This window comes from Ricinus communis, chromosome 7 (assembly GCF_019578655.1).
Source record: "Ricinus communis isolate WT05 ecotype wild-type chromosome 7, ASM1957865v1, whole genome shotgun sequence".
Lineage (NCBI taxonomy): Eukaryota > Viridiplantae > Streptophyta > Magnoliopsida > Malpighiales > Euphorbiaceae > Ricinus > Ricinus communis.
Genome location: NC_063262.1, coordinates 23,344,449 through 23,355,373, shown reverse-complemented (window position 1 = coordinate 23,355,373; position 10,925 = coordinate 23,344,449). Strand labels below are relative to the sequence as shown.

The window sequence follows — 10,925 nt, the reverse complement described above, 5'->3', positions numbered from 1 at the left end:
AATTTAGTACTTCATCTGTATTAATCTAAATCTTATAAAATTGTAATGAGTTTTGATATACTGAAAATAATATAAGAGCAACTTGTATATTAAAATAAAATTAGAGATAATAATAATAATAATAATAATATTATTATTATTATTATTATTATTATTATTATTATTATTATTATTGTTGTTGTTGTTATTTTCTTGGTTTATTGAGATACTAATATGGATTGATTTATATATATTAACAATATATTTATATAATAATTCCTAATTTTTCTTGTACCAAACATCATCTACCATATACTATTATTAACCAATAAAAAAAATTGGGAAAAAACATGTCAGCTACCATATTTTAATGTCACAGATCACTATTATACATACAATCCATGTGAAGCACGTTAAACGACTGTAAAATTTACAACTCAACGACACGTCGTTGTTCTTTAGCCAAAAATAACAGCAGCCAAACAAGCCCAAACTAACACAACCTACCATCTCTGTTCTTTCCATCTTCAAAATACAAAAGAAAATTAAAAAAGTAAAATTAATTATCACTGCACATTACCACAAACCCACCAAGAACCCTCGCTGCATAATTTTGGTATAGAGAATGGAAGGATTGGTTTCAGCTAGGGTTTCTCTAAGGACTGCTCCTTCCCTCTACCTTAACCCCAACTTCTCAATCAAACCTTCAACCAACCTCCTTACACTCAATACTCGTTTCTCTGTTCCCTCAATTAGAGCTCAACAGGTTTTAACTACATTTCTTTATTTCTCTATTTTAAATACTCAAAAGTTTGAATTTTTTAATATTAACATAGTAAATTATGTCTGATGATTGAATTCTGTGCTTAACTTCTCTATGTTAATACTTGAAAATTTTGATTTTTTTTAAATAAATTTCTTTGTTATCTTATAGATAATATTTGGTGATTGAATTCATCGCTCAATTTCTCTATGTTAGAACTTGAAAATTTTGAATATGATTAAATATTCCTGATATGTGGTGATTGAAATTTTTGTTGTAGCCCGATACGAAGGAGGGATTGGCTATGGTGGAGGAGGAGTCGAATGTGCTTAAAGTGAAGGAATGGGAAGTGGGTATGCTTCAAAATGAAGTGGCTGCTAGTCAAGGGATTAGAATTAGGAGAAGGCCGCCAACTGGTCCGCCTTTGCATTATGTTGGACCGTTTGAATTTCGTATACAGAATGAGGGCAATACACCTAGGAATATTCTTGAGGAAATTATTTGGCATAAGCATACTGAAGTTTCTCAAGTAACTACTCTTTTGAAAAGTTTTGCTCTTATTTTGCATTTTTAGTTTTCTTTTTTAATGGAGTATTAACTTTTGTGGTGATGGTGATTGTTTTTAATTGTTTGTTTTTATAGTTGAAAGAGAGAAGGCCTCTTTCAGTGCTGAAGAATTCATTAGACAATGCTCCTCCTACTAGAGATTTTATCGGAGCTCTTAAGGCTGCTAATCTTCGAATTGGATTTCCTGGTTTGATTGCTGAAGTTAAGAAAGCTTCTCCGAGTAGAGGAATTTTAAGAGAGGACTTTGATCCTGTAAATATATACCCCCTTTATTCTAACACTTTTTCCTTCAGTTGATTTTTCTATCGTATTGTTGGTGTATATATGATATCTTTAGCGTTTTCCAGAACTCACAAGCCAAATTATTTCGTTGTGAAAGCATGTTTAGCTGTTCTTTAATATGGTTCATTAGTTGATTGGCTTGTGCCCATCTTGCTATATTATCTAATTGTGGCATGAAGCTATTGCTTATGATTTTTCTTATCTCCTTCACGCCTGCTATTGTGATTTTTTAGATCCATTTCTTTTGGTTGTTCAGAGCAGAACACAACAACCTAACCCTCCAAAATTCTTCTGTTTCAATTTTCTGGAAATTGGCTTTCCAAAACAATTTTGTGGCTTATGATTTATTGGTATGAGGCTGGAGTTGCCTCACTTAGTGTGTACAAATCTTTTCTCATACAAAATTGAATATGTACTCAAGAAAAGGCTTAATATACAAGGGAAGTTATATTGAGTATCTAATTTGAATTTCGCTCCCACCCTCCCGACCCCTAGCCAAAATAATAGAAAACATAGATAAAGGCCTTCATATCCTTAACTTCCATTTGAACTCCTTCCTTGGCTCTCTTAAGTTCAATTCCTGAGTGCTGCAGCTGGCTTATGGAACAGTAAGGATGAATATCCTTAAATTAAGATTTTTGTCTACAAGTTTGACATTTGCATGGTTCTTTAAATTTTCTTAAATTTCAGGGTGTGGTTAGTATGTTTATTGTAATTTTTCCTCTTTTCAAATAAAGCACTTCTGTCACTCAAAAACTTTGTACAGAACCTGAGCTGTTTATTTGCATTGGCTTGGATAGGTGGTAATTAATATGTTTCTCTCTCAAATTGGTATGTTAGTCTATCATGGATCTGAACAGTCTATCATGAATCTGAACTGTTCTCGTGATAGGTTGAAATTGCCCAAGCTTATGAGAAAGGTGGCGCTGCATGTCTCAGTGTTTTGACTGATGAAAAGTTTTTTAAGGTAATCATACTATATTTTGGACAGTCTTATCTTGTGCATGCATTGTATTGTTCTTATTTGTGGACTATGTGGATTGTATCATGAATTAAATTTAGTAATTAACATTGATTTACTTTTGTCTTTATAAATTAAGGGGAGCTTTGAAAACCTGGAGGCTATAAGGAATTCAGGAGTAAAGGTCTGTGAATTTTATTGTTGCTATACATTTATAGTCTGTTCCACACGCTTTCTATAATGGTAAAACATGATTTATTGCTACCAAATTATGCAGTGCCCACTATTGTGCAAAGAGTTTGTCATAGATGCATGGCAAATCTACTATGCCCGAACTAAAGGCGCAGATGCCATTCTTTTAATTGCTGCTGTTTTGCCTGATCTTGACATCAAATACATGACAAAGATATGCAAAGTGCTTGGTTTGACAGCACTAATCGAGGTTTGTATGATGCTTCTTTTTGGCCATTTTTATGTTTCCCTATATAATTTATAAAGTTGCTGTTCTTTTTTTCTTTTTATTTTCAGCCAGAGATACATACTTGGTTGGATGCTTTGGACTAAAACTACTGACTTTTCTGGATACATAATTGATAGTAGTTCAGGCTGTTCTGGTTTTCATAAAATAAAAAATAATTGGCAAATTAAAACTTTAAAATGTTATGATTCAAGAAACAAATCAATTCTGAATCTCGTAAGCAAAAGTGCTTCTTGCTCTGGGGTAGGAGGTGGCTTAAGAAAAATTATTTCCTGTATTATAATATGTAATAAATAGTTTTCCACTTAAGAACAACTTTATATGTGGCAAATGGTCACCTACGTGATGATTTTTGTTCCACTCCTCGTCAAATAGACACTCCCCCATCAAGTTAGTCTTTTGCATTGTCAATCCTAGCAAGTGCAGGCCACATGGCCTAGCTGGACAAAGAGGATAGATATGACCTCAAAGGCACATGTTATTAAACTATGAACAGTTCCTTAATAAGTCCAAAAGAGCATGCCTCTTCTTTCAGCAATCATATTGAGTATCATTTAATATATTGTTTTCTAAAAATCTCAGAAATTGTTAAAATTATCTGAATCTGAGTTCTATTGTCTGGAAATAAACGAGATGAAAGAGATTTGTTAAGAAAGATTGTCTCGCATAATTTAGCATGGCCTGGATAGACTGGCTTAGTTCTCCAAAGCATTAATCTATTGATGCTTTTATTGCCGGAAGTTCAGTCCTAACATTTGTTTTATAAGAAATTGACATCCTAATCAATAATGTCCAATGCCTTGTGATTTACTGAGTCCTGATTGGCTGGGATCCACCAGCCTCAGCTGTTACCATGCAGCAAAAACTTAGATACCTATACAGCAAAGTGAATTTCATTTTTTCCATTAATTAGAAAAATGGAATGGTAACCTAAACGAATTTACAACTAAGCTTGGCTTTTGCACCTTGGTTTTGGGATAGCTAGTTACAACTAACCTACATAAGTTTACTTCTTTTTTTTTTTTTTGTTTACAACATTTCACTTACTGGTACTACTAACGGCATGAAGATGAGAGACAAGCTCTTCTTTTCTCCTGTAATAATTGGTTCCTTCCACCATTAAAAATATTTACGGTACACTGAAATAAGCAGTTTTCCAGCTTTTACATGTAGTTTGAGTATAACCACTTCGTTGTTGCTTTTGTTGTTTATCCATAGGTGCACGATGAAAGGGAAATGGATCGTGTTCTTGCAATAGAGGGAGTTGAACTTATTGGTATCAACAACCGTAATCTTGGTAAGAGTTTTGAGCATCTTAAAATTGGCTTCTGTGATGAAAGTTGCGATCCCTTTGAAAACTTTTCAAATTTATGAATTTGCATACCATACACAATTAGTTTTAATGTGAACAACCACTTCTTTGTTTCTGCTTGCCCTCAGAAACATTCGAGGTTGATATTAGTAACACGAGGAAGCTTCTTGAAGGAGAGCGTGGTCAACTTATACAACAAAAAGGCATAATTGTAAGTGACTCTTATGGGCTCGATTGGTTCCACTACAATACATGTGCTATTCTTGTGCTTGTTGCCTTATTGCGGCCAGAAGAATTAAGCTTTCAATTGCTCACATGATCTTATAAACTGCTATGTTTCTCTTTTCTTCTAACTTTTCAGGTTGTTGGGGAATCTGGTCTATTTACTCCTGAAGACATTGCTTATGTGCATGAAGCTGGAGTGAAAGCTGTAAGCTCTGCAATTTCAAGTTCTCACAATTTTTTCAAAGTTCTGCTCGCAAGAAGCATTAGACAACTAATTGAAACCAGAATGCATTTCATTGCAAAAGTCATAAAGTCGGGACGGCATCTGTATTTGAACTGATAACATTATGCATGCTTAACTTTGCATGCAGAGATTTTGCAATAAAACTGGAAAATGTGCATTATATTGATCCGAGTTACTAAGTTTTTAATGCATACATGCAGTAAAGGTCTAATCTGCCATGTCTGTGGCACTGCAGGTTTTGGTTGGAGAATCAATTGTGAAGCAAAGTGACCCTGGGAAGGGAATAACGGGACTTTTTGGTAAAGATATTTCATTGAGTTAAAAAGCCGTTAGCATATACAGCAGCTGCCATATTACGACTGGCATAGAGGGAACTCAGGCACCAGTTTGTTCATTTCTTCCTACATTTTTCTGCGTCGGCCTCTCCTTCATTTTTCTTATTTAACATTTGCTTTTCGAGAATGTATTTACAAGCTTTGTTGCAAGTAACAAGATGCTATTCCCCCACAGTTGTTGAAACTGATGAAGTATATAATATTGATATGGAACTAGTAGTGGAAATTTACAGAGGACTTTCTTGAGAATGGTGGCATAATATCAATGATAGAATCCGTCTTTTATTAAGACTACGTGTTCTTGTGTTCATCAGAAAAGGAAAAAAAGAAAAAGAAAACTGCAAATATTATAAACAGAGAACTTGAAACAGTGATTAACAGGAAAAATCACAGACTATATTAAACAATATCTTGCGTGTGTAATATTCGAGTAAAATTGCAGACAATAGTTCAAGTGGGTGGTGCCTCTTCCTAAAAGGAAAGAGGTGGGTGGTGCCTCAGGTTGCTGAAATCTGAGGTAGGCACTATTCTGTTAACATCCGAATTACCGAACTGAACTATTGAACTTAGGTATTTCTGTTTGGTTCTATAAATAGATTTAGTTTAGTTCTATATTTAAATACTTTTAGTTTAATTAATTGTTTTTCTTTGTTTTCGTATATAAAATTTTGCATCCTAGATTTTTTTTATTCCAGGTAAAATAATATTTTTTATTATATTTTCCTTATCAATTCAAATGAAACCATATAAATATGTTTATTATTATTATTATTATTTTATTATTATTATAATCAAATTTGATTATGTTATATACATTTATTTCTTACTCAATATATACCGATTAAAACATGTAAATAACATTAACTAATGAAAAATATTTTAATTAATATAATAATTACTTATTATTTTATTTAAATTAATAACTAAAAAATTATATATATAACATATCATTTTCATTTGACATCCTGAAATTGTGCAATAATAATATTTTGTCATTAAAGGTGAAAAGTGACTTTTACATTATCAAGTTACTAGTACACAAACTAATTTCATAAATTATTTATAAGTTTGATATGTATTTTTATTTAATATATTTGTGAAGGTGAGCAACAAGCGAAATTTTAGCTAAATTAACTCTTTAATTTTAATTTATTAATTTCAAATTTTATTTGAATAATGTTTTTGAAATCAAATTTCATTTGAACATTAAGAAAATATTATACTAGATTTGAAAAAGTTAATATAAATTTATATAAATAATTAAATATAAATTTGAACTTTATAAATAATTTTAAAATTTTTCTATTAAAATTTAAATTATTAATTACATAAATTTTCGTAAGAATATAATATGAATTAAATGAAATAAGAAAATTATATGTATATTCTAATCAAAATCTACTAAATAAATTAAAATATAATAATTTTTATAAAAAAAAATGGTCATTGATACACTAAATATGACCCAAAAAATACCTCACCTCTGGCCATTTACATTTATCCTAATTATATAAATATATTTTCATAAAATTCGATTTTAATTTTCTTGATAAAATTTTGTTTCATTTAATCGAGTGTATAAATATATGGTAAATTGTAAAATGTCATAATTATAAATTTTTAATATTGTTATTTATTTATTAAATAAAAATTATAAAAATTAATTTATAAATTTTTAAAAATTATATAGAATATTTTAATATATAATTTTATATAAAAATCACGTATTAAAATATTTTAATTAGATTTAATCTTAAATTTTATAACACATAAAAAATTGAAAAGTGGCTAGAAGTAACTGACTCTAAAATACACCATAAACATATATCAATCCCATTAATATGTAATTAAATTAGATCTGATTTTAAACGCCAATCCGATCAGTTTAATCTTTGAAATTTGTGGACCGAATAACACCGAAACCCGAAATACATGATCTTCCATTTCTGACAATGCCGTCGCCAGTGCTGTGGACCAGAATGATGATGAATATAACAATAAAAAGACACGTGTTATAACAGACAGAAATAGGAAAAGGCTTCTGCTCTGCGAACAGTCACCAAACAGCCAACTTTTCCATTCTTTCTCTCTCTTTCAAATGTCCGTTTCGAAGCCAACCTCCGTCATCGCTCCGCCGCTGCCATCAACCTACGACGTCGAGTACCGTGCAATAGCCGACGACGCATGGTACAGTGTCCGTACAGTTGTAGAAGGAGAGACACTGAGGATTAAGTACGAAAACTTCGGCGATGAACACGACAGCGTCTTTGAGCCACAAAACTTTAAGTGTGCAGAAGAGATTGAGATATTTGAGAAGCGGTTCAGGCCGCTTTCCAATCAGTTGCAGGACAAAGAATGTAAGAAACTAAGTGTCGGTACTGTGGTTTGCGCTTCTCACTCTTTCACCAATTTAGATAATCGCTTCTACGACGGCGTTGTCGATGATGTAAGTTAATGGTAACAGGTCCCAATAATTAATTAGAATATGTTACCTTTTTTAAGTTTTGTTTTTGGTTAAATATTAGAGAAAAGCTCATATTAATACATGCAGTGGTTTGTTTTTGTATCTGTTCAGTTAGTGCCTATAATTTGTTTATGGAGAAGGCTTATTCTGAACCACGTTATTTTTGTGCGTGCGATTATTTTGATTGTGTGGGTTTTAACAGTTGTATAACTGGAGTTTGGGGCTATGTATTTTGAAGCAGGTAATTTCAAGGGATCATCGTTTTGCTAATGGAGATGAACAATGCATGTGTACGTTTGTGGTTGTTTGGAGACATGGTCCAATTGCGGGGTGTTTGAGTAACAAGAAAATTGAGAATGTATGCGTTGTTCAATCCACTTCACAGCTTGATCCTAAGGTAGCCACTTTTTTGAAGATGGTCAGGGACAAACTTGAAAGTGAAAGTGAAAATGAAAGTAAACCTTATTTACCTTGTCATTCTCACACTCCTCATCAAGATATTGCCAGCTTGCCTTTGAAGCTGGAATCTACTTTTATAGAGCAGGCAAGTGTTTCTCATACCAGCTTATTTGGCAATTTGTTTGTTCACTAGCTACCACTTTCTTATGATGTTTGTTTTGATTGTTTGTTTGTAGAAAAGGAAGTGTGCCAGCCACAGCCAGTCATTTAGTAACAGTTGGACTTCTGAAGGTTTTTTTTTTTTTTTTTTACTATTTAGTGCTACAATAAACTCTGTTTTAAAATGTTAAACTCCACTAACCAGGCCATTCTGAGGGTTCAAAGTGTTATCTCTTTTTTATTTTCTTAAATAGGCATGACCAGGACTTTTGTATAATGCTTAATTGGTGTCTTCATTGCACCTCAAAGAACCAAAAAAAAAAAGAAACTTCTGTTTTATTTTCAAATGGAATCCAACCGCTGACCAACTTAATTTAAGTTTTCTCAAATGCATTCATATAGTTTTTTATGTGTTAGTTTAGTTTATAGACTAAAGCAGTCACCCATGCCTCTCCCTTCCACTATTTCCTGCTTCTTCCTTTTCTTTAAATTGTCAGAGAGGATTTCTGATCATGCTCAAAGGATCAAAGAGGAAGTTGATGTTGGAGGGATTGGCAATCGATATATTTTTTTGGTTGACAATCTGGATAAAAGTTTATCCCCTTCAACAATTATGGAATTCATACATAGACTTACTTTAGTATCAGTTCGAGCGTATGTTTTCCCGAGTTTATCATCAGAGACATACACGAATGGGGCTGTTGTAGTGGAGGGTGAAAAGAATTTCCAGAAGTTATCTGAATTTTTTGATAGTCCCGATCACATCATCATGTCAAGAGGAGGAAGGTATGTTATTGGTATATAGTCTTGGTAATTTTAAAACTCATTTATAGTAGAGTTAGTTCTATTATTAATTCTAGAACTCATTTGTAGTAGAGTTAGTTCTATTAAATTAGTTTATTTTTTCTATTCATTACTTACACCAATATTTTCTGTCTCGTTGACCCATTTATTGCCTTTTAACTCATATATGCTTCATGTTTAGTAGTTTTGATAGAGCTTTTAATTGTCGATCCCTAGATTATAGCCAAATCTCTTCTCTAGTTAGGGTGGTGGTATTTTCAATCTGCCAATTTGCATTAGCATTCCTAATTTTATTTCTTGAATATCTGCATGATATTTATACTGCGTTGCCTACCATACAAGAGATGGTATGGTAGTATTATAGCTTTGCCACCTACATTCTTAAGCTGGAACTTTGTTTCAAACTTACAGCTTTATTATTTGGAATATAAGTGTTGGTCTTCATGTACTCTCTACAGGCCATGGGCAATAACCGCAAAACTGTCTGGGCATGATACATATTTGGTCGCACTTGGGAACTTAATGCCTAAATACCAGGCAAGTCTTTTTAAGTGTCTTGATTCTTTATTATGGGAACAATCTGCTTAAAATTTTTGTCCCTAATGCTCCACAAATCTAAAAGTTTAGATTACATCCATTTTTATGACCCTTTTCTGTTCTTTGGTACATTGTAAAGATACCCTCACCTTTTAATGATGTCAGTTACTTTCTCAACTTTGAGGCATGAGCATCTATTGTTGCCATCCCTTGTAATTATCACAAATGTGTGCTAGTATCAATACTATGTGAACATAATGCACTTTGCTAGTATGTCCAAAAACTCTGCAAAATGTTTTCTTTAGCTTTTTCAAAAAACAAAAAGAAAGAAAAAGAAATTCTAGAAATTTGATAAATGCTGACATGTCTTGATTCTCTTCAGAGCAATGCTCATATGGCATGTCTGCTTTGGAGTGTAAAACATACTGGTCTGCTGTGTTACATTCACATAAGGTTAAGAAATATCCAAATAATATAGCATCCCAAACTTACAGATACGTCTAACAGCATTGAAATGTTTTAAAAGTTTCACTAAAGGTTTTTGGAAGTTTAGGTGATGTGGCCTAATTTTATAATGTCACGTCGACTAAGTTCCTGTTTTATCTGTTGTGCTAACTGTTGCATTTACATTTGCAGGAGAAGCTAGATTTCAGAAATAATGATACTGGCAAGGATTTAAAAGTCGTCTGTTCAGGATCAGAAGAATACAAGACAGGGAAGCAGCTGAGAGATCTGTTTTTGGAGTTTGCTGAGCATCAACGGCGATTGCACAAAAGGCTAGCATTGGAGGAGAGAAAGATCTTTCAATCAATGTAGCTGCAAGTGAAATATTTTAAGTTGGTGAGTGTGCTTTGGACAGCCTACAGCCATCACTTTTTGACATTAGCAAATGCAGTATTAGTTACAAAAGAAAATACAAACCAACTCCGCGAAGGTGTAAACTAATTCTGAAAATATTGAACTAGAAGGAGAAGATAGTGGCAGCGACAGAGACAAAACTACATGAGGTTTTTTTAGCTGGAAAGCATTGCATAATCAATTATGCTGTTTTTGTTGGTGGAAGATCTTTAGTTCTTTCTACATCCATATCCTACAGGATGGTTCCACCTCTTCCGGCCAGACTAGTCCTGTCCTTTTTCTTTTTGTTATTAGTTCATGTTAATGTTATGATGTCTTCTGGAAGAGTATTTTGTTTGGTTGATAAATCTTGATACTGGAAGAGATTATGCAGCTTAAGAATGACTAGAGAATTTTATTTTAGCTTTGGGACATTGATGAGTATACATTGCTCAGTTGCATTCTTGTACTAAAATAGCAACAGCTTATTTAATTTGAATGAAAGAATTTTTCTTTTAAAGAAAAATAAAAGTCATTACAGTTTAAATTTGTTATTGGCTACATTAAATATTATGCTAT

The 10,925-nt window shown here is 32.5% G+C and overlaps 2 protein-coding genes across 3 annotated transcripts; both read left to right on the top strand.

Annotated features, from left to right (window-relative positions):
* Window positions 1-485: 485 nt before the first annotated feature.
* On the top strand, window positions 486-5,395 carry LOC8289700 (indole-3-glycerol phosphate synthase, chloroplastic). The gene is made up of 10 exons (XM_002532163.4): window positions 486-745; window positions 1,023-1,271; window positions 1,385-1,561; window positions 2,484-2,558; window positions 2,692-2,736; window positions 2,830-2,994; window positions 4,249-4,327; window positions 4,471-4,553; window positions 4,704-4,772; window positions 5,047-5,395. Exons 1-10 carry the CDS (start codon window positions 605-607, stop codon window positions 5,131-5,133), a joined length of 1,170 nt encoding a protein of 389 aa, XP_002532209.1. The 5' UTR covers window positions 486-604; the 3' UTR covers window positions 5,134-5,395.
* Window positions 5,396-7,011: 1,616 nt separating this feature from the next.
* LOC8289699 lies at window positions 7,012-10,872 on the top strand. Of its 2 annotated transcripts, none has more exons than XM_048376871.1 (6): window positions 7,012-7,592; window positions 7,849-8,154; window positions 8,246-8,300; window positions 8,666-8,954; window positions 9,431-9,509; window positions 10,146-10,872. In XM_048376871.1, the coding sequence occupies exons 1-6, from the start codon at window positions 7,245-7,247 to the stop codon at window positions 10,323-10,325; spliced, it is 1,257 nt and encodes a 418-aa protein (XP_048232828.1). In that variant the 5' UTR covers window positions 7,012-7,244; the 3' UTR covers window positions 10,326-10,872. The 2 variants fall into 2 exon arrangements, with proteins under 2 accessions (XP_048232828.1, XP_015582723.1); XM_015727237.3 differs by having other exon boundaries at window positions 7,016-7,592; window positions 7,852-8,154.
* Window positions 10,873-10,925: the final 53 nt, after the last annotated feature.

Bases quoted from the DNA above. Each gene is read 5' to 3' on its own strand.
- LOC8289700 (XM_002532163.4), top strand. From the start codon at position 605: ATGGAAGGATTGGTTTCAGCTAGGGTTTCTCTAAGGACTGCTCCTTCC. The intron at 2,737-2,829 runs GTCTGTGAATTT...CAAATTATGCAG, and splicing joins TAAGGAATTCAGGAGTAAAG to TGCCCACTATTGTGCAAAGA. The intron at 4,773-5,046 runs GTAAGCTCTGCA...GTGGCACTGCAG, and splicing joins ATGAAGCTGGAGTGAAAGCT to GTTTTGGTTGGAGAATCAAT.
- LOC8289699 (XM_048376871.1), top strand. From the start codon at position 7,245: ATGTCCGTTTCGAAGCCAACCTCCGTCATCGCTCCGCCGCTGCCATCA. The intron at 8,155-8,245 runs GCAAGTGTTTCT...GTTTGTTTGTAG, and splicing joins AATCTACTTTTATAGAGCAG to AAAAGGAAGTGTGCCAGCCA. The intron at 8,301-8,665 runs GTTTTTTTTTTT...TTAAATTGTCAG, and splicing joins TAACAGTTGGACTTCTGAAG to AGAGGATTTCTGATCATGCT.